This window comes from Salmo salar, chromosome ssa12, assembly GCF_905237065.1.
Source record: "Salmo salar chromosome ssa12, Ssal_v3.1, whole genome shotgun sequence".
NCBI lineage: Eukaryota > Metazoa > Chordata > Actinopteri > Salmoniformes > Salmonidae > Salmo > Salmo salar.
The window spans coordinates 89,534,421-89,558,277 of NC_059453.1; the positions used below are offsets into that span (position 1 = coordinate 89,534,421).

Consider the following 23,857-nt stretch of genomic DNA (forward strand, 5'->3'; position numbering starts at 1 on the left):
AGTGTTCATTCAGTATTGTTGTAATTGTCATTATTACATATATATAAATATATAAAATATAAATATATAAATAAATATATAAAATATAAATATATAAATAAATATATTAAATATATATATAAATATATAAATAAATATATAAATTGGCAGATTCGTATCACTAGCGTTTTTTTTGGTCCTCCAATAATCGGTATTGGCGTTTAAAAAATCATAATTGGTCGACCTCTACCTCCAACTTAATTTTAGAGAATTTGGCAGTACGTCCAACTGGCCTCATAACTGCAGACCACGTGTATGGTGTTGGGTGGGCGAGCAGTTTGCTGATGTCAACGTGCCCAATGATGGCAGTGGGGTTATGGAATGGGCAGGTATAAGCTACAGACAATGAACACAGTTGCATTTTATCGATGGCAATTTGAATGCACAGAGATACCGTGACGAGATCCTGAGGCCCATCGTCGTGCCATTCACCCGCCACTATCACCTCATATTTCAGCAGGATAATGCGCAGCCTCAAGTCGCATTGATCTGTCCACAATTCCTGGAAGCTGACCGGTCCCAGTTCTTCCATGGGATGCATACTCACCAGACATGTTGCCCAATGAGTATGTGTATTTCAGCATGTTCCAGTTCCTGCCAATATCCAGAAACTTCGCACAGCCATTGAAGAGGAGTGGGACACCATTCCACAGGCCACAATAAACAGCCTGATCAACTCTATCGCGCTGCATGAGGCAAATGGTCACACCAGATACGGACTAGTTTTCTGATCCACACCCCTACCTTTTTTTTAAGGTATCTGTGACCAACAGATGTATTTCTGTATCTAGTCATGTGAAATGCATATATTACGGCCTAATGAATTTATTTAAATTGACTGATTTCCTCATATGAACTGTAACTCAGTAAAGTCGTTGAAATTGTTGCATGTTTTATTTTTGTTTTATTTTTGTTCAGTATATAAGTATTAACAATGTAAAAAAATTAAATACAAAAAAGGGACACGCGCAATTGTGTCCCCAATGTTTGTCTTCGTTGAGGCGGCAGTTAGCCTAGTGGTTAGAGCGTTGGGCCAGTAACCAAAAGGTTGCTAGATCGAATCCCTGAGCTGACAAGATAAAAATCTGCCGTTCTGCCCCTGAACAAGGCAGTTAACCCACTGTTCCTAGGCCGTCATTGTAAATAAGAATTTGTTCTTAACTGACTTGCCTAGTTAAATTAAAAATAAGTAGCTGAGATGCCGGTGAGAAGGGCCCGGTCATGTGACAGGCATTTGATAATAAGTATTGAGATATCTGAGAGAGCCATGTGAGTGAGAGGTGCTTCAGAGCGCGGCGATTGGCAGCCAGACAAGGGGGATGCCGCCGGGAAATTCGAGGCCTGGTGAGAATATTATCAAGTGCTTGTCAAATTGTGAATGAGAGACTGATGAAGTGTGTACCGCCTGCGCAAGAAACAATGCAGAGCTCATGTCTTTCATGCAACTTTTTTCAAATCCTCATTAGTCACATCATGCAGCCTCAGAATGTATTAGACATCTAAACATATAGCCCAACGTTTGTATCACAACTTAAGTTGCATAAATAACTCTAAATTAAGCATATAGGAGGACCTGTTTCTTCGTTAACCGATCAACACAGAATAGTTTCATGTGCACACTCCCTCGGAAATCGTTTGGAGAAAATATCCAACACGTTGAAAAATCTCATTCTGCCCTTCAGCAAGGCAGTTAACCCCAACAACAACAGCTCCCCGACGCCCATTGTGGGAAGAGCAGTGGTGGCAGCCACCCACACTTCTCCGATTCAGTGGGGTTTGTCCAAAAGCTTAAGTCAAGTTTCTGTTGGACCTTGTGTGCAACTGAGGATAAAAAGAAATGTGCCTTATTTGCCTCAGTTATTTTTTTGCTGGCAGATTGGAGAACGGTTGCTGGGCAGAGGTGACTCATGAATTACCTGGGCATGGTATTTATTTTTTACTGATAATTGCATTGTGAAAGCCATACAATTCTGCTAAAGTCATGTATGCTTTGGATTGGACCAAACAAATTACACTGAAAAGCTGTCAATATCTCCAAGCACTATTGTCCAGTCCACTTATTAGTCAGATTTTAGTCACACATATAATTTAGTCTCGTTTTCGTCACCCGAAATGAAAAATAATTTTCGTTTAGTTATAGTTATTTCTTGGTCTATTTAGTCAGTTACCGTCATGAATTGCAGCTGAAAAATATTTTTGTCGTCTAGATGAACTAGAGGTCGACCGATAAATCGGCCATTCCGATTAAATTAGGGCCGATTTCAAGTTTTCATAACAATCGGTATTTTTGGACACCGATTTGCCAAATTTTTTATTTAACTAGGCAAGTCAGTTAAGAACACATTATTATTTTCAATGACGGCCTAGGAACGGTGGGTTAACTGCCTTGTTCAGGGGCAGAACAACAGATTTTTACCTTGTCAGCTCGGGGATTCGTTTTTGCAACCTTCCTGTTACTAGTCCAACGCTCTAACCACCTGCCTTACATTGCACTCCACGAGGAGCCTGCGTGGCAGGCTGACTACCTGTTACGCGAGGTGCAGCAAGAAGCCAAGTTAAGTTGCTAGCTAGCATTAAACTTATCTTATAAAAAAACTATCAATCTTAACATAATCACTAGTTAACTACACATGGTTGATGTTATTACTTGTTTATCTAGCGTGTTCTGCGTTGCATATAATCGATGCGGTGCCTGTTAATTTCTCATTTAATCACAGCCTACTTCGACAAACAGGTGATGATTTAACAAGCGCATTTGCGAAAAAAGCACTGTCGTTGCACCAATGTACCTAACCATAAACATCAATGCCTTTCTTTAAAATCAGTACACAAATATATATTTTTAAACCTGCATATTTAGTTAATATTGCCTGCTAACATGAATTTCTTATAACTAGGAAAAATTGTCACTTCTCTTACGTTCCGTGCAAGCAGTCAGGGTATATTCAGCAGTTTGGGCCGCCTGGCTCATTGCGAACTGTGTGAAGTCCATTTATTCCTAACAAAGGACATAATTCATTTGCCAGAATTGTAATTAATTATGACATAACATTGAAGGTTATGCAATATTTAGACTTAGGGATGCCATCCGTTAGATAAAATACGGAACGGTTCCGTATTTCACTGAAAGAATAAACGTTTTGTTTTTGAAATGATAGTTTCCGGATTCGACCATTTTAATGACCAAAGGCTCGTATTTTTGGGTGTTATTATGTTATAATTAAGTCTATGATTTGATAGAGCAGTCTGACTGAGCGATGGTAGGCACCAGCAGGCTCGTAAGCATTCATTCAAACAGCACTTTCGTGCGTTTGCCAGCAGCTTTTCGCAATGCATTGCGCTGTTTATGACTTCAAGCCTATCAACTCCCAAGATTAGGCTGGTGTAACCGATGTGAAATGGCTAGCTAGTTAGCGGGGTGCGCGCTAATAGCGTTTCAAACGTCACTCGCTCTTAGACTTGGAGTAGTTGTTCCCCTTGCTCTGCATGGGTAACGCTGCTTCGAGGGTGGCTGTTGTCGATGTGTTCCTGGTTCGAGCCCAGGTAGGAGCGAGGAGAGGGACGGAAGCTATACTGTTACACTGGCAATACTAAAGTGCCTATAAGAACATCCAATAGTCAAAGGTATATGAAATACAAATGGTATAGAGAGAAGTAGTCCTATAATTCCTATAATAACTACAACCTAAAACTTCTTACCTGGGAATATTGAAGACTCATGTTAAAAGGAACCACCAGCTTTCATATGTTCTGAGCAAGGAACTTAAATGTTAGCCTTTTTATATGGCACATATTGCACTTTAACGTTCTTCTCCAACACCTTTGTTTTTACATTATTTAAACCAAATTGAACATGTTCCATAATTGAGGCTAAATTGATTTTGTTGATATATTATATTAAGTTAAAATAAGTGTTCATTCAGTATTGTTGTAATTGTCATTATTACAAATAAATAAAAATCGGCTGAATAATCTGTATCGGCTTGTTTTGGTCCTCCAATAATCGGTATCGTCGTTGAAAAATCATAATTGGTCGACCTGAATGAACACTTAAAAAAATGTTTTGGGTAAAAACTTAACCAACAATGCAGGTAAAGAAAAATAAGTGTTAAGGGCTTGTAAGTAAGCATTTCACTAAGTATTAGGCGCATGTGATAAATACATTTTGGTTTGATGTGTGGGCATGGATGTGGGTACGCAGCCACAGTGGCCCCCACCCCCATCTAAGTTGCCCATCCTTGCTCTAGTCTTTTCCCTGCCTCCCAATGCTGACCATTGTCCCACAGGTTTAGAATGGGAAGACCAGTCAGTTCCAGTTTTGTTATCCAGGGCATTGGACTGTGTGTTTTTACAGTGTTTCTCTTACACACTGGAATTCTCTGCTCCATTTTCCTCCTCTCGCTTGTCTCTCAATCCCCCCACTTCATCTCTCTTCTCTTTCCTTCTTGGCCTCTTTTCTCATATGATCTCTTTCCCCCCCTAACTTTCTCTCTTCCCCTTTCTTTCTCTCTTTCTGCATAGCTGCTGCTCCTGCTCATTATATAACCCATTTCTTTCTGCAGTGTGTGTGTGTGTTGGACTGCAGAGAGCGAGCTAGTGTAACCAAGCCCCAAGCAGTGACAGTGAGTTTGTTAGGACATGAGGAGAAAGGGTGGTAGGGGGTGGGGTGAGGAAGGAGCACTGCAGAATTTGTGCGCAGATAGGCTACAGAACTACTGTTGGCTGACTTGCAGGCTGTCTCGCTGGTTGGCTGACTGGCTGTCTCGCTGGTTGGCTGACTGGCGTCTCGCTGGTTGGCTGACTGGCTGTCTCGCTGACTGGCTGGCTCGCTGACTGGCTGGCTCGCTGGCTGACTGGCTTGCTCGCTGGCTGACTGGCTGGCTCGCTGGCTGACTGGCTGTCTCGCTGGTTGGCTAACTGGCTGGCCGTCTCGCTGGCTGGCTGGCCGTCTCGCTGGCTGGCTGGCCGTCTCGCTGGCTGGCTGGCCGTCTCGCTGGCTGGCTGGCCGTCTAGCTGGCTGGCTGTCTCGCCGGCTGGCCGTCTCGCCGACTGGCTGGCTGTCTCGCCGGCTGACTGGCTGGTTGGCTCGCCGGTTGGCCGTCTCGCCGGTTGGCCGTCTCGCCGGTTGGCCGTCTCGCCGACTGGCCGGCTCGCTAACTGGCTGGCTCACTGGCCGTCTGGCTGGCTGTCTCCAGGCTAGCTGGGTGGCTGGTTGGCTGGCTCGCTGGTTGGCTGGCTCGCTGACTGGCTGTCTCGCTGGTTGGCTGTCTCGCTGACTGGCTGTCTCGCTGACTGGCTGTCTCGCTGACTGGCTGTCTCGCTGACTGGCTGTCTCGCTGGCTGGCTGACCGTCTCGCTGGCTGGCTGGCGGTCTCGCCGACTGGCTGGCTGTCTCGCTGGCTGGCTCGCTGGCTGGCTCACTGGTTGGCTGTCTCACTGGTTGGCTGACTCGCTGGTTGGCTGACTCGCTGGTTGGCTGACTCGCTGACTGACTGGCTGTCTCGCTGACTGGCTGGCTGTCTCGCTGACTGGCTGGCTGTCTCGCTGGCTGGCTGTCTCGCTGGCTGGCTGGTTGTCTCGTCGGCTGGCCGTCTCGCTGGCTGGCTCGCTGACTGGCTGTCTCGCTGGTTGGCTGTCTCGCTGGTTGGCTGGCTCGCTGACTGGCTGGCTGGCTGTCTCGCTGGCTGGCCGTCTCGCCGGTTGGCCGGCTCGCTGACTGACTGACTGGCTGGCTCGCTGACTGACTGGCTGTCTCGCTGGCTGACTGGCTGTCTCGCTGGTTGGCTAACTGGCCGTCTCGCTGACTGGCTGTCCGTCTCGCCGGCTGAAAGGCTGGCCGTCTCACCGGCTGGCCGTCTCACCGGCTGGCCGTCTCACCGGCTGACCGTCTGGCCTTCTCGCCGTCTGACCTTCTCGCCGTCTGGCATTCTCGCAGGCTGTCTGGCCGGCTGTCTCCGGGCTAGCTGTCTGGCCGGCTGTCTCCGGGCTAGCTGTCTGGCCGGCTGTCTCCGGGCTAGCTGTCTGGCCGGCTGTCTCCGGGCTAGCTGTCTGGCCGGCTGTCTCCGGGCTAGCTGTCTGGCCGGCTGTCTCCGGGCTAGCTGTCTGGCCGGCTGTCTCCGGGCTAGCTGTCTGGCCGGCTGTCTCCGGGCTAGCTGTCTGGCCGGCTGTCTCCGGGCTAGCTGTCTGGCCGGCTGTCTCCGGGCTAGCTGTCTGGCCGGCTGTCGCCGGGCTAGCTGTCTCGCCGGTTGGCCGTCTCGCCGGTTGGCCGTCTCGCCGGTTGGCCGACTGGCCGTCTCGCCGGTTGGCCGTCTCGCCGGTTGGCCGACTGGCCGTCTCGCCGGCTCACTGGCCGTCTGTCTCCAGGCTAGCTGACTGGCTGGGTGGCTGACTGGCTGTCTCGCTGGTTGGCTGTCTCGCTGGTTGGCTGGCTCGCTGACTGACTGGCTGTCTCGCTGTCCCGCTGACTGGCTGTCTTGCTGACTGGCTGTCTTGCTGACTGGCTGTCTTGCTGACTGGCTGTCTTGCTGACTGGCTGTCTCGCTGACTGGCTGTCTCGCTGGCTGTCTTGCTGACTGGCCGTCTCGCCGGCTGACAGGCTGACCGTCTCACCGTCTGGCCCTCTCGCCGTCTGGCCCTCTCGCCGGCTGGCCTTCTCGCCGTCTGGCCTTCTCGCCGGCTGACCGTCTGGCCTTCTCGCCGTCTGGCCTTCTCGCCGGCTGACCGTCTGGCCTTCTCGCCGGCTGACCGTCTGGCCGGCTGACCGTCTGGCCTTCTCGCCGGCTGGCCTTCTCGCCGGCTGGCCGTCTGGCATTCTCGCCGGCTGACTGGCCGGCTGTCTGGCCGGCTGTCTCCGGGCCAGCTGTCTGGCCGTCTGTCTCCGGGCTAGCTGTCTGGCCGGCTGTCTCCGGGCTAGCTGTCTGGCCGGCTGTCTCCGGGCTAGCTGTCTGGCCGGCTGTCTCCGGGCTAGCTGTCTGGCCGGCTGTCTCCGGGCTAGCTGTCTGGCCGGCTGTCTCCGGGCTAGCTGTCTGGCCGGCTGTCTCCGGGCTAGCTGTCTGGCCGGCTGTCTCCGGGCTAGCTGTCTGGCCGGCTGTCTCCGGGCTAGCTGTCTGGCCGGCTGTCTCCGGGCTAGCTGTCTGGCCGGCTGTCTCCGGGCTAGCTGTCTGGCTGGCGGGCTGGCTTGCTGTCTTACTGACTGACTGATAGGCCTCCTCTTGGTCTAGCTGGTGAGTCACATTCTCGTGTTTGTTTTCTCTGCCAGAAGTGAAGCTCATTCAGTCAGAATCCTCAGAACATTGCATTTAGAATTTCTGCTGAGGTGTAGGTCTTCTCAGGGCTCACTCCGCACAGGGAGATCTAGATGTCATGTTTGTTGACCTGACAAATTGTTTTATGTGAAATGTTAGCATATCTCAGGTGGTTTAACTTGGAATGGCAGCCAGGTAGCAGATCCAACACATCCAGCTCCAGCTATTGCCCTACTCTGCTTTTTCCCACGTTGCTGTTTCTCTGTGCTGCATTGGCATAGCAAGACTTTGGTAGAATACCAGCTTTTAATGTTGTTAGCATATATCCAGTGGTTTGAATAGCTGGTAGCTAGCCTAGCTCTAACACCTCCAGCTATTACCCTGTGTTTGTCTCTGTGCTGTTTGTCTCTGTGCTGTTTGTCTCTGTGCTGTTTGTCTCTGTGCTGTTTGTCTAAGCATTGAGCTCAGCTGTTGAGGCGTTGATTTATCTGGCGGGGAGGTGGTGGGGGTGTACACTTGACGTTTCACAATCCCTTTTTACCACAGTCTGGAGGGAATAATAGAGCCACAACATTCTGTATGTATGAGTGCATCCCAAATGACCCTCTATATAGTGCACTACTACTATATACTATATAGTGCACTACTAAAAGTAGTGCACTATATTGGGTGCCATTTTGGACATAGACTACATGATATCTATTTAGCCACTAATGGAAGAATTGAATACCTGATTAATGGCTGATTGGGCCTAGTTGTTGATAAAGCCCTGATGGAGTGGCCTAAAGTGGGACTGCTCTTAATGAGTGTTAATTGGATGTTTTAGTCTATGACTGAAGAGTGAATCTGTCAAGTAGGGCTGGGCGCTATGCCGCTATAGACAAAATATATCATGATATTTTTCTGTTTTTACGTGTATGGCGGTATTTTACATAATTTTATGTTTCTGAATAATCCATTTTCTAAATATGTTTTGAGTCAGGGGTCGCGATTATGCAGAATTCTGCTTTCTTTAACCCAGAAAAAAAGCAATATTTTGCTGCGTTTTGTAAACGCAGATCTAAAATGCTTTTTGTCATTTCTGCTTGGTTTCAGTTGCACTTCTCCACTTGGATGAGAATTCCCAAACAGCCATTCTATCAGCAGACAGTACTGTGATTGATGTGGAGCTACTTTTCTTGGTGTAGCCTATATTTCTCTAGTAAAATGCAAGATTAAGTTCAAGCAAAACGTTAGGAAATGTAGCTGGCTGCATTCTTTCTATGATAAACATTAGAAATATGATGGCCATGCATCATTTCAGATGTGGAAAAGGTCAAGGGGTCTGGTTACTTTTCAAATGCACTGTATTAGCAACCCATGCTAGTTGTTGCATATTAGATCTCCCCGCTTTCTGCATTTCTAATGGGTATCTTCATATGTCACATGAAACCGTGACATACTGGAATTTGTGGTTTGCCTTCAAAATAAAAGTATGTCATTGACAGTAATGCAAATGAATACAATAGTAGAATTATGCCACACTTTTTTATTTTGAAGGCAAACCGCAACTTCCATTACTGTGCCTAATTCTTATTGTGGCTAGCTTCACAACACAACCCGGAGCTCTCTGGGTGCTTATAACGTTAGCTTTGGGCAACAGGGTTAAGTTGCTCACTAGCTATTTGTTTTCATGAAGTGAAGTTCAATTTCAATAGGCAAACAACAAGTGGCAACCTAGCTAATACTTACTCACAAGGATTCCTAAATAATTGCTAAGAATAATGAAAATGACTGCAGGTTCTACTGGTCATTGTTTTCAGGCTGGTTGTATTGGTGCTAGCTAGGTACCAAGCTAAAGCTACGTACCCCTGAAGTTGCGGTCGAACAAATGTTTTAATACCAACGCGGTATTGTAAACACATCGTTCGTGGCCGGTGTTTGCTTGTATGCAGACTTTTTTTTTTGTACAGCTTTGACAGTGCTACTGTATCTTTTTTTGACACGAAAAGACCCAAACGGCGTTCCATAGTATGAATGTTGTGAAGCTGATAGCAGTGACGGTATTACTGTGTAACTCTGGTAGGGCAACATCTGAAAAATAGCGCACTTGGTAGTGTGTACCGGTGCTCGACCAGTCGGCGAAAGCCAACATCACCCACACCCATGAAATGTTGTTACTCTTTGAAATGACTGCTCGATCCACACAGCAGACATTGTGGGCTAGTTTAGGAATGTTGTTGCATGTTTAGCGCAATATTTTATGTGGCGTCATGACATCATGTTATATACATCAGCTTTGACAGCTTTAACATCGGTTTTGCACATCGAGGCGTTAACCTCTCTGGGCTTGGCGGGACGAAATCGTCCCACCTACGCAACAGCCAGTGTAATCCCGTGGCGCGATTTTCAAATACCTTAGAAATGCTATTACTTCAATTTCTCAAACATATGACTATTTTACACCATTTTAAAGACAAGACTCTCGTTAATCTAACCACACTGTGCGATTTCAAAAAGGCTTTACAACGAAAGCAAAACATTAGATTATGTCAGCAGAGTACCCAGCCAGAAATAATCAGACACCCATTTTTCAAGCTAGCATATAATGTCACAAAAACCCAGAAGACAGCTAAATGCAGCACTAACCTTTGATGATCTTCATCAGATGACACACCTAGGACATTATGTTATACAATACATGCATGTTTTGTTCAATCAAGTTCATATTTATATCAAAAACCAGCTTTTTACATTAGCATGTGACGTTCAGAACTAGCATACCCCCCGCAAACCTCCGGTGAATTTACTAAATTACTCACGATAAACGTTCACAAAAAACATAACAATTATTTTAAGAATTATAGATACAGAACTCCTTTGTGCAATCGAGGTGTCCGATTTTCAAATAGCTTTTCGGTGAAAGCACATTTTGCAATATTCTGAGTACATAGCCCAGCCATCACGGCTAGCTATTTAGACACCCAACAAGTTTAGCCCTGACCAAACTCCGATTTACTATTACAAAAGTTTGATTACCTTTGATGTTCTTCGTCAGAATGCACTCCCAGGACTGCTACTTCAATAACAAATGTTGGTTTGGTCCAAAATAATCCATCGTTATATCCAAACAGCGGCGTTTTGTTCATGCGTTCAAGACACTATCCGAAGTGTAAATAAGGGTCACGAGCAAGGCGCAATTCGTGACAAAAAAATTCTAAATATTCCATTACCGTACTTCGAAGCATGTCAACCGCTGTTTAAATTCAATTTTTATGCAATTTTTCTCGTAAAAAAGCGATAATATTCCGACCGGGAATCTGCGTTTAGGTAAACAGACAAAAGAAAACAAAGCATGAGGTCGACTCGGGCACGCGCCTGAGTCTCACAGTACTGTAACCAGCCACTACCCAAACGCGCTACTTTTTTTCAACCAGAGCCTGCAAAGCCACGATTCTGCTTTTTGCCGCCTTCTGAGAGCCCATGGGAGCCGTAGGAAGTGTCACGTAACAGCAGAGATCCTCTGTAATGGATAGAGATAATCAAGAAGGGCAAGAAATTGCCAGACAGGCCACTTCCTGCATGGAATCTTCTCAGGTTTTGGCCTGCCATATGAGTTCTGTTATACTCACAGACACCATTCAAACAGTTTTAGAAACTTTAGGGTGTTTTCTATCCAAAGCCAATAATTATATGCATATTCTAGTTACTGGGCAGGAGTAGTAACCAGATTAAATCGGGTACGTTTTTTATCCAGCCGTGTCAATACTGCCCCCTAGCCCTAACAGGTTAAACTAGACATTGGCCGATACCGATGTTGGCATTTTTAGCTAATATCGTCCGATTCCGATATGTTCACCGATATATTGTGCATCCCTACTTATAATGTTAAGAAATAATAGTTTAGCCGTCTGATCTGTGGCATCAGACTCATTGCTTTTTTTTAATGTAGTCCAGCTTGGCCTACTGGTGGAATGAATTTGTGATTTATCGTCCGACAACTGTACCAGGGTCTGTTTGGAATAGGCCATTTCTTTATTGACAAGCAGACCAATAGAATAGGGAAACTTTTCTACTATGGTGGATAGTAGATTGACAGGATAGTGATTTTGCTGTAAGTTAATCATCTTGTTGACTGAGGAAAAGTAAATGTGGACAGTCATTCTAACATCTTCAAAGTGGCTATCAGAATTGGATAAGAAGTAGCGCACATCATTGCATCCTCGACTTGCAGGTTCTGTTAATGAATTACTATAATATAAATATGGTTTCTGTCATTCTGAGCACTGTGGGTGGACACCCTAATCAGGTTAAGCACCCAATGCATATGGGTCTGATACATTTCTCAAATGCCGGTAAATTTAAAATGCTGCAGGTCAAATATCCGGCGCCTCATTTTCCTAACAGAACCGAACTACTGTGCTCTCATCGTCCCTTAAAAGACATTCGATTAAAATATAAAAACATCGGCAATACTACGGTTTGTCAATATACCGTGGCCAGTATACACTACCTCAGAATGGTCAGAATTAATCCAAGATAACTCAAGAAATCTCGTATTCAATATTTTGGCCAAAGAGTTCTTAGTTGTGCAATTTTACTGTTTGGTGCGATATTTTTCTATGAAAAGATGTCAACAAAGATGTCAACAAAAACAAAATGAAGAAAAACGTCACAATGTCATAATAAATGCACAAACTCTACCAAACTGTTTCAGCTGGGAAGCATGCGGACGCCTTTAGGGACAAAGTGTTGTGTTTTAGATTCAGCCTTTGACTACTGTAGATAGAACTTCATTGCCCCCGAGTGGACATTACGCAATATGACCATATTCTGCATTGTGAATTCACGTGGAATACTAATAAATTGTTCTTATCGGGAAACACATTTTTAAGCATTAAGAAAATGTTTCCATTCATCACATCCCTATTGAGTAATATATGAATTCACTCACAGTACGACAAGAGAAGATAGAAGCAGTCAGATAAAGCCAAACAGAGAGGAGTGTACACAGCGCAAAAGAGAGAATGGGAGAGCGATTTGAATAGAGAGAGATGGTACAGATGGTGAGAATGTGTTGAAAGAAGCAGAGAGGGAAAATAGAAGAGGGACTGGGTGGAATGAGAGCGGTGGATGTTTTGGTCTGAGGAGGAGGAAGCGAGAGCGTTCTTCACCTGCAATGCAGTGCGAGGTTGATTCAACCAATCAGAGCTAAGCAGAGAGGAGAGGGGGTGGGGCCAGGCACTGACTACAGCCAAGGAGATTTCTTCTCAGAGGGCGTGAATGAGCGGGAGGGAGAGAGAGAAGCAGCGTCAAGCTCTACTTTGCCTGAGCCTGTGGTGACACTGATGCTCACAGATTTCTCCTCTCTCATCCTTCTCTCTGCATTGCTCCCTTCTCTTCCTTTCCCGTTGCTGTGCTCTTCTCTTTCTTTCCATGTACTTCTCCCCTCTTTTTTTTCTGAACAAATACCGTCTGCTCTCTTCTACCTCTCCACACTCACCCCACTCTTTCTCTCCTCCTCATTCCCCTCTCCTGTCCTCTTTTGGTGCATGGAGAGAGGGTCTCTGGCCCACACCTGCATCCCTCCTCTCTACCTCCCTCCATGGGCGTCCGAGCATCCTGCAGGTAAGTGGAGAGGGAGAGTCTGTCGGGGGTCTCTGCACTTGCATGTCCTTGAAGTACACCTGCGCTGAGTGTGTGTGAGCTGTAACAGCTGGACTCTGTCCTCTCCGGTGGTCCTCAGGTTTGAGGACGCAGGAGAGACAGTTCAGGGATTTAGGGAGAGGAGAGTCTGTCTGCAAACACGGTCTGTTTTCCACTTCCAGTCCTCAAGTACCCACGGTCAAGCACAACTGATTCATCTTGTCAATTAATCATCACAGCCATGATCAGTTGAATGAGGTTTGTTTTTCCGGGGCTACAATAAAGATGTGTACCGTTGGGGGTACTGGAGGACTGGAGTGGGGAATCACTGCTCTTGCCTAACTGGGTATGTAATGGTGCTCAGGGGAGGTCTGTTGCTCTTGCTCTGATGTTTGAATCTGGTCAAGGTTAGACAGATACGAGACAGTAAAGGAAGGAGGTGTGTGTGTGTGTGTGTGTGTGTGTGTGTGTGTGTGTGTGTGTGTGTGTGTGTGTGTGTTGGGTAAAAATGCAAAAACGTGTGATGGTTGCTCATCAATGGAGATGGGAAATGACAATGACATTTGTATGATTGTCTGGCTCGCTCTCTCCTTTCTGATTAGCGTAGTGTCAGGTTTGGTAAGCATCAACAGAGGTGTTCAGGTCTGTGTGGTTGGAAGGAACCAGTCTGTTTTACCCTGCATCACTCCGACAGGTGTGAGGATTGGAGTGCGGCTGTGGCAATTGACATTTTGTCTCCCGGTTATTGTCATGCGAATATTCAATATAACATGTTTTCACAACAAAACATATTTCGTTAAACTGTTGACGGGTCCTCTCTCTGCACACTCGAAAGGAATGAAGAAGAGATAGAAACGCACGGCGGTGAGATTCTGTAGCTAAAGATAATGCGTCAGCCTATTTAATTATGAAAAAATGTATATATATATATATATTACTTACTAGGCTATTGAAATTCACTATAATTGTAGGCTAACGGTAAGCTGCCCTGCACAATCAATGATCCAACGGCATCACCTAGGCCTATACGTTCTCTCTCCCAGACTCACGGATAGAACGCTTGGAGTCCATCCAGAATGCATAATACAGCAAAAGGTGATTTACTAGAATTTTTAAGTATAGGCTAGACCAGTGGTTCCCAAACTTTTTATAGTCCCATACCCCTTCAAACATTCAACCTCCAGCTGTCTACCCCTTCAAACATTCAACCTCCAGCTGTCTACCCCTTCAAACATTCAACCTCCAGCTGTCTACCCCTTCAAACATTCAACCTCCAGCTGTCTACCCCTTCAAACATTCAACCTCCAGCTGTCTACCCCTTCAAACATTCAACCTCCAGCTGCCTACCCCTTCAAACATTCAACCTCCAGCTGCCTACCCCTTCAAACATTCAACCTCCAGCTGCCTACCCCTTCAAACATTCAACCTCCAGCTGCCTACCCCTTCAAACATTCAACCTCCAGCTGCCTACCCCTTCAAACATTCAACCTCCAGCTGCCTACCCCTTCAAACATTCAACCTCCAGCTGCCTACCCCTTCAAACATTCAACCTCCAGCTGCCTACCCCTTCAAACATTCAACCTCCAGCTGCCTACCCCTTCAACATTCAACCTCCAGCTGCCTACCCCTTCAAACATTCAACCTCCAGCGGTCTACCCCTTCAAACATTCAACCTCCAGCTGCCTACCCCTTCAATATTCAACCTCCAGCTGTGTACACCATCTAGCACCAGGTTCAGCGCACTCTCAAATGTTTTTTATTTTATTAATTTTTTTGCCATCATGGTATTGGCTAGACCATTGATGCACTAAAGACATCTTAAATCATTTTGTTTTTCCTATGTGTTGTATAACGGCACAATCATTATTTTAATTCAGGATTTTTTGGGGGGCCCATCCACAACGACCGTGTTGGAGGGAGAGAGTGTAGAGGAGGTGGGACGGAATATAGCAGACTACAACTTTGGGTTAGGGGGAGAGACGGTAGACAGGATACTGAGACGTGTCATTGACAGGACCTGTTTGCTGTGTGTGTGACTACGTCAGAATGTTCTGGATTTTATTTCTGGTTTGTGTTAGACTGATAAACAGAATGTTCTGGATTTTATTTCTGGTTTGTGTTAGACTGATAAACAGAATGTTCTGGATTTTATTTCTGGTTTGTGTTAGACTGATAAACAGAATGTTCTGGATTTTATTTCTGGTTTGTGTTAGACTGATAAACAGAATGTTCTGGATTTTATTTCTGGTTTGTGTTAGACTGATAAACAGAATGCTGGCAGTGTTCCTCCTGCTGCTGTACAACTTAAGGTGTGTGGGCTGGACCATTTCTGAAAGCCAAGGCTCACATTGATTTAACCCTCGTCAATACCAGGCGCCCAGACAGGCCCGCGCAGGCGACACACATGCACTCACACGCACGCACCCACACGCACGCACCCTCTCCTCCTTATTGTTCAAACATTTACTCGACTCCAGAGTTATCTTTTCTCAATCATAAAGAGAAGTGATGGAGATGTGTAGACAAATGGAGCAGTGTTCCTCTATGTGAAATCTGTTGGTGTGAAGATGAAGAATAGCAATAGAATTATCTGTAAGTTGTTGCCAAGGAAGTGTGTGATAAAAATACCATCTCCCCCAACAGTGTTAGACCTGGAGCCAGTAGAGGAGGAAATATTACCACCAGCTAGTGTTGTGTATGATGATGGATCCCTTTGGCAGCACCATAGACTGCTGGTTTTATGGACAAAGACCATGGCTCTTTCTCTCTTTTTATTTCCTTCATGCCTCGCACCCTCTCATTTCGCCTCCTTTTTCAAAACATAGGCTATTGGAGAAGGTCCGAGGGAAGGGACCTTGGACTTATCCTCCAATACGGTTAAGAAGGACGCAAGGAGATGGCATGCAAGGAATCGAGTGGAGATGAGAAACATCCCTTGTAATTGTCCCTGAAGCTCAACATAGTGCTGCTGTACTTGACCCCTGGCCCCTCTCAGCTAGCTAATCATAGCTGACATTGAGCTGACAGGAGAACATGAGTGGTCTCACACAGATCAGATGTTGGGTTCTTCTGAGGATGGAGAGGCTAGTTGCTGATTGGTTGGTGGGCAGTGGAACAGCTTCTGATGGGAGAAGGGAAAAAGATGGTAAACATTCTATAGGCATGTCTTTGTCTATAGAATCAGAATGTTCAGAATATTCTAGAAGCATGATGCCTGTGTGTGGTGTTTTGAATGTCTGTGGGTTGGGTTCTGAATAGAACTTGAGGCTGTGGCATAGGAATAGAATTCTAGTTCTTTGGGCTGTGGTCCCATGTGTCTAATTGGAATGTCTATATGACATTCTTGGGAGTGTCTTGCCTAGCCACAGGCAGCAGCACATAATGTCTTTAAATTATTTATTGTTGAAGTTGAATCTGTCTACCCTGACAGTTATGTGACAGAGGAGGATCTGAAATCCCTGGTTTAGATTCTGGCTGGGATTCAGTGCTATCGGGGATTTGGACAATGTGCCATTTAAAGGTCATTTCCGATTGGGCCGACATATGCAGCATTTATGGTGAATGTCACCTCTGTGAGCCCGGGAACATTTTCTTTTAAAACGTGCAATGCAGACAAATCCCGGCCTCAGTGTATTGTCTGGTGGTCGACGGGAGCCTGTCTGACCACGAGACTCGTGCCTTCTCTCTTGTTTTAGTCTCTGTGGTAAGAACTGGTGTCTTTACATTTCTTCAAGTCTTTTCCCCTTGTCAGTCTTGTTCAGGATTTTATATAATTCATTACCCCACCCTGACACACACACACACACACACACACTAGGCTTTACACGATACCAACATTTTGATCTGCGTGTCAGTAGGGGGAAAATACTGCATGAAACCTTCTTTACTCTTCAGTTAAGACACACTGTCTCCCTAAAACGTTAGGCACCAAACAGAATTTAAGGAGCACCAGAAAGAAATAGATTTTTGATATACACTGAACAAAAAATATAAACGCAACATGTTGGTCCCGCGTCTCATTAGCCGAAATCAACGATCCCAGAAATGTTCCATATGCACAATAAGCTTATTTCGTTAAAATGTTGTGCACAAATTTGTTTACATTCCTGTTAGTGAGCATTTGTCCTTTGCCAAGATAATCCATCCACCTGACAGGTATGGCATGTCAAGAAGCTGATTTAACAGCATGATCATTACTAGAGGTCAACCGATTAATCGGTATGGCCGATTTCAAGTTTTCATAACAATCGGTAATCTGCACTTTTGGACGCTGATTACATTGCACTCCACGAGGAGACTGCGTGGCAGGCTGACTACCTGATACGTGAGTGCAGCAAGGAGCCAAGGTAAGTTGCTAGCTAGCATTAAACTTATCTTATAAAAAACTATCAATCTTAACATAATCACTAGTTAACTACACATGGTTGATGATATTACTAGTTTATCTAACGTGTCCTGCGTTGCATATAATTGATGCGGTGCCTGTTAATTTATCATTGAATCACAGTCTACTTAGACAAACGGGTGATTTCACAAATGCATTCGCGAAAAAAGCACTGTCGTTGCACCAATGTACCTAACCATAAACATCAATGCCTTTCTTTAAAATCAATACACAAGTATATATTTTTAAACCTGCATATTTAGTTAATATTGCCTGCTAACATTAATTTCTTTTAACTAGGGAAATTGTGTCACTTCTCTTGCGTTCTGTGCAAGCAGAGTCAGGGTATATGCAGCAGTTTGGGCCGCCTGGCTCGTTGCGAACTGTGTGAAGACTTTCTGCCTAACAAAGACCGCAATTAATTTGCCAATATTTTACTTTATATTGAAGGTTGTGCAATGTAACAGCAATATCTAGACTTAAGGATGCCACCCGTTAGATAAAATATGGAACGGTTCCATATTTCACTGAAAGAATAAACGTTTTGTTTTCTAAATGATAGTTTCCGGATTTGACCATATTAATGACCTAAGGCTCGTATTTCTGTGTGATATTATAATTAACTCTATGATTTGATAGAGCAGCCTGACTGAGCAGTGGTAGGCAGCAGCAGGCTCGTAAGCATTCATTCAAACAGCACTTTCCTGCATTTGACGGCAGCTCTTTGCTGTGCTTCAAGCATTGCGCTGTTCAATCACCAACTTCCGGAGACACCTGAAATCCCACCTCTAAGGAATACCTGGGATAGGATAAAGTAATCCTTCTAACCCCCCACCCCCCCAAAAAAGATATAGATGTACTATTGTAAAGTGGTTGTTCCACTGGATATCATAAGGTGAATGCACCAATTTGTAAGTCGCTCTGGATAAGAGCGTCTGCTAAATGACGTTAATGTAATGTAAGTGGCTCTGGATAAGAGCGTCTGCTAAATGACGTTAATGTAATGTAATGTAAGTGGCTCTGGATAAGAGCGTCTGCTAAATGACGTTAATGTAATGTAATGTAAGTGGCTCTGGATAAGAGCGTCTGCTAAATGACGTAAATGTAATGTAATGTAATGTAAGTGGCTCTGGATAAGAGCGTCTGCTAAATGACTTAAATGTAATGTAATGTAATGTAAGTGGCTCTGGATAAGAGCGTCTGCTAAATGACTTAAATGTAATGTAATGTAAGTGGCTCTGGATAAGAGCGTCTGCTAAATGTAAATGTTTATGACTTCAAGCTTATTAACTCCCGAGATTAGGCTGGCAATACTATAGCACCTATTAGAACATCCAATAGTCAAAGGTATATGAAATACAAATGTATAGAGAAATAGTCCTATAATGACTACAACCTAAAACATCTTAACTGGGAATATTGAAGACTCGTGTTAAAAGGAACCACCAGCTTTCATATGTTCTCATGTTCTGAGCAAGGAACTTAAACGTTAGCTTTTTTTACATGGCACATACTACACTTTTACTTTCTTCTCCAACACTAATACAATTGCTTTTTATTTAAACCAAATTGAACATGTTTCATTATTTATTTGAGACTAAATAAGTTAAAACAAGTGTTCATTCAGTGTTGTAATTGTCATTATTATAAATGTGTTGGCAGATTCTTATCACTATCGGCTTTTCTTGGTCCTCCAGTAATCGGTATCGGCGATGAAAAATCATAATCGGTCGACCTCGAATCATTACATAGGTGAACGTTGTGCTGGGGACAATAAAAGGCCACTGTATAATGTGTAGTTTTGTCACACAACACAATGCCACAGTTGTCTCAAGTTTTGTGGAGAGTGCACTTGGCATTCTGACTGCAGGAATGTCCACCAGATAATTGTTAATAAGCCACCTCCAACGTCGTTTTAGAGAATTTGGCAGTACGTCCAACCAGCGTCACAACCTCAGACCACGTATATAGCGTCATGTGGGCGAGCGGTTTGTTGATGTCAACGTTGTGAACAGTGCCTTATTATGGCGGTGGGGTTATGGCATGAGCTGGCTAAGCTACGGAATACTAATACAATTGCATTTTATCGATGGCAATTTGAATAAACAGCGGTACCGTCACGAGGTCCTGAGGCCCATTGTTGTGCCATTCATCCCCCGCCATCACCTCACGTTTCTCAATGATAATGCATGGCCCCATGTCGCAAGGATTTTCCTGGAAGCTGAAAATGTCCCAGTTCTTCATGGCCTGCATACTCACCAGACATGTCACCCATTGAGCATGTTTGGGTTGCTCTGGATCAACGCGTACGACAGCGTGTTCCAGTTCCCGCCAATATCCAGCAACTTCACACACCAATTGAAGAGTGGGACACCATTCCACAGGTCACAATAAACAGCCTGATCAACTCTATCGCACTGCATGAGGCAAATGGTCACACCAGATATGGACTAGTTTTCTGATCCACACTCGTCCTTTTTTTTTTTTACGGTATTTGTGACCAACAGATGCATATCAGTATTCCCAGTCATGTGAAATCCATAGATTAGGGCTTAAATAATTAATTTCAATTGACTGATTTCCTTTTATGAACTCAGTAAAATCTTTTAAATTGTTGCATGTTGCGTTTATATTTAGTTCTGTGTAGTTTTCCATTAGGCCTATATGAATCCTACCTTTTTTTGAAGCACATATCCTGAGTAGCAGACCCTTTTTTCTTTCTGTGCCAATCAAATTTGCCTAGACCTACTGTCAAGTTCAGGTTATTAGCTAGCTAGGTAACATGACTGAACTACCTTGTTTGTTATCAAACCAATAATTAGCGACCCGAGATTAGTTTAAAGCAGCACGCGACATGATTTGTAAAATTATATAAAAGGCAAATCCCGCTTGAAAGAAAAAGGCGTGTCTGGTAACATGGGTCATATTTCTAACTGTTTAGACTAGAAACAAGACCTCTGGTAACATGGGTCATATTTCTATAACTGTTTAGACTAGAAACAAGACCTCTGGTAATATGGGTCATATTTCTATAACTGTTTAGACTAGAAACAAGACCTCTGGTAACATGGGTCATATTTCTATAACTGTTTAGACTAGAAACAAGACCTCTGGTAACATGGGTCATATTTCTATAACTGTTTAGACTAGAAACAAGACCTCTGGTAATATGGGTCATATTTCTATAACTGTTTAGACTAGAAACAAGACCTCTGGTAATATGGGTCATATTTCTAACTGTTTAGACTAGAAACAAGACCTCTGGTAACATGGGTCATATTTCTATAACTGTTTAGACTAGAAACAAGACCTCTGGTAATATGGGTCATATTTCTAACTGTTTAGACAAGAAACAAGACCTCTGGTAACATGGGTCATATTTCTATAACTGTTTAGACTAGAAACAAGACCTCTGGTAATATGGGTCATATTTCTAACTGTTTAGACTAGAAACAAGACCTCTGGTAATATGGGTCATATTTCTATAACTGTTTAGACTAGAAACAAGACCTCTGGTAACATGGGTCATATTTCTATAACTGTTTAGACTAGAAACAAGACCTCTGGTAATATGGGTCATATTTCTATAACTGTTTAGACTAGAAACAAGACCTCTGGTAACATGGGTCATATTTCTATAACTGTTTAGACTAGAAACAAGACCTCTGGTAATATGGGTCATATTTCTAACTGTTTAGACTAGAAACAAGACCTCTGGTAACATGGGTCATATTTCTATAACTGTTTAGACTAGAAACAAGACCTCTGGTAATATGGGTCATATTTCTAACTGTTTAGACTAGAAACAAGACCTCTGGTAACATGGGTCATATTTCTATAACTGTTTAGACTAGAAACAAGACCTCTGGTAATATGGGTCATATTTCTAACTGTTTAGACTAGAAACAAGACCTCTGGTAACATGGGTCATATTTCTAACTGTTTAGACTAGAAACAAGACCTCTGGTAACATGGGTCATATTTCTAACTGTTTAGACTAGAAACAAGACCTCTGGTAATATGGGTCATATTTCTAACTGTTTAGACTAGAAACAAGACCTCTGGTAACATGGGTCATGTTTCTATAACTGTTTAGACTAGAAACAAGACCTCTGGTAACATGGGTCATATTTCTAACTGTTTAGACTAGAAACAAGACCTCTGGTAATATGGGTCATATTTCTATAACTGTTTAGACTAGAAACAAGACCTCTGGTAACATGGGTCATATTTCTATAACTGTTTAGACTAGAAACAAGACCTCTGGTAATATGGGTCATATTTCTAACTGTTTAGACTAGAAACAAGACCTCTGGTAACATGGGTCATATTTCTAACTGTTTAGACTAGAAACAAGACCTCTGGTAACATGGGTCATATTTCTAACTGTTTAGACTAGAAACAAGACCTCTGGTAATATGGGTCATATTTCTAACTGTTTAGACTAGAAACAAGACCTCTGGTAACATGGGTCATATTTCTATAACTGTTTAGACTAGAAACAAGACCTCTGGTAACATGGGTCATATTTCTAACTGTTTAGACTAGAAACAAGACCTCTGGTAATATGGGTCATATTTCTATAACTGTTTAGACTAGAAACAAGACCTCTGGTAACATGGGTCATATTTCTAACTGTTTAGACTAGAAACAAGACCTCTGGTAACATGGGTCATATTTCTAACTGTTTAGACTAGAAACAAGACCTCTGGTAACATGGGTCATATTTCTATAACTGTTTAGACTAGAAACAAGACCTCTGGTAACATGGGTCATATTTCTATAACTGTTTAGACTAGAAACAAGACCTCTGGTAATATGGGTCATATTTCTAACTGTTTAGACAAGAAACAAGACCTCTGGTAACATGGGTCATATTTCTAACTGTTTAGACTAGAAACAAGACCTCTGGTAACATGGGTCATATTTCTATAACTGTTTACACTAGAAACAAGACCTCTGGTAACATGGGTCATATTTCTAACTGTTTAGACTAGAAACAAGACCTCTGGTAATATGGGTCATATTTCTATAACTGTTTAGACTAGAAACAAGACCTCTGGTAATATGGGTCATATTTCTAACTGTTTAGACTAGAAACAAGACCTCTGGTAATATGGGTCATATTTCTATAACTGTTTAGACTAGAAACAAGACCTCTGGTAACATGGGTCATATTTCTATAACTGTTTAGACTAGAAACAAGACCTCTGGTAATATGGGTCATATTTCTAACTGTTTAGACTAGAAACAAGACCTCTGGTAACATGGGTCATATTTCTATAACTGTTTAGACTAGAAACAAGACCTCTGGTAACATGGGTCATATTTCTATAACTGTTTAGACTAGAAACAAGACCTCTGGTAACATGGGTCATATTTCTATAACTGTTTAGACTAGAAACAAGCCGTTTTCTTTGTTGTAAAGCTGCAGGCATGCCTGTGCTCCATGTTCACTCTTGACACTGAGGCAGCATGACAGTGAACTTGCACAGTCTACTCCGTCTGATCTGTGCACTTAATTATAACAGGCGATGAAATTATACAATGTATCAACATTGCTCGCTTTTCGCTCTGCTCTCATGTAACAAACTTATCTGGGTCTGGGTCCCTGCTCGCCATCACTGCTAAATGATATATCCCAAAATAAAATGAAGGCGAAATAGACGCGTGTGAAGAGTGGACGGAGAGAAGCAGGCGTGAGGGCTGGTAGGGATGAGGATGGCTGATTACAGCTGTCATGTGATATCCACTTCACTTTCATGTGCATATGATTGGACCTGAACATACAAGAGACCTTGAGGCTGTTGCTTCAATTCAACTGAATTTATAAACAAAACTGACTTTATAAACAGGTGCCAGCAGGTTCTTTGGGTCGATAGGGCTGAAAAAGTTGGTAGTATCATATGAAACTGTACTACGGTATTCTAAAATGTTTATCGTGAGTATCATGATGTTTTGGTACTGCGATATTACCACACAACTTCTGAGGGACAATCCCATCTCTCCCACCTCTAGCTTGGTTTGGACTGGTCCCATCTCTCCCACCCCTAGCTTGGTTTGGACTGGTCCCATCTCTTGCCCCTCTAGCTTGGTTTGGACTGGTCCCATCTCTCCCACCTCTAGCTTGGTTTGGACTGGTCCCATCTCTCCCCCCTCTAGCCTGGTTTGGACTGGTCCCATCTCTTGCCCCTCTAGCTTGGTTTGGACTGGTCCCATCTCTCCCACCTCTAGCTTGGTTTGGACTGGTCCCATCTCTCCCACCTCTAGCTTGGTTTGGACTGGTCCCATCTCTCCCACCTCTAGCTTGGTTTGGACTGGTCCCATCTCTCGCCCCTCTAGCTTGGTTTGGACTGGTCCCATCTCTCCCCCCTCTAGCTTGGTCTGGACTGGTCCCATCTCTTGCCCCTCTAGCTTGGTTTGGACTGGTCCCATCTCTCCCACCTCTAGCTTGGTTTGGACTGGTCCCATCTCTCTCCCACCTCTAGCTTGGTTTGGACTGGTCCCATCTCTCCCCTCTAGCTTGGTTTGGACTGGTCCCATCTCTCCCACCTCTAGCTTGGTT

The 23,857-nt window shown here is 44.0% G+C and overlaps 1 protein-coding gene across 4 annotated transcripts in view; it reads left to right on the forward strand.

Annotated features, from left to right (window-relative positions):
• The window catches only part of LOC106566080 (SRSF protein kinase 1), a 72,864-nt gene that overhangs the window by 12,778 nt on the left and 36,229 nt on the right, over positions 1–23,857 (forward strand). Inside the window, exon 1 of one of the 4 annotated variants that reach the window (XM_045691897.1) lies at positions 12,655–12,890. The exons of the other annotated variants lie outside the window; for them this stretch is intronic. Within the exon in view, the coding sequence (XP_045547853.1) occupies positions 12,868–12,890 (23 nt within the window). The 5' untranslated portion in view covers positions 12,655–12,867. Of the gene's footprint in view, positions 1–12,654; positions 12,891–23,857 lie in introns of those variants that run through there. 4 annotated transcript variants of the gene reach the window in all.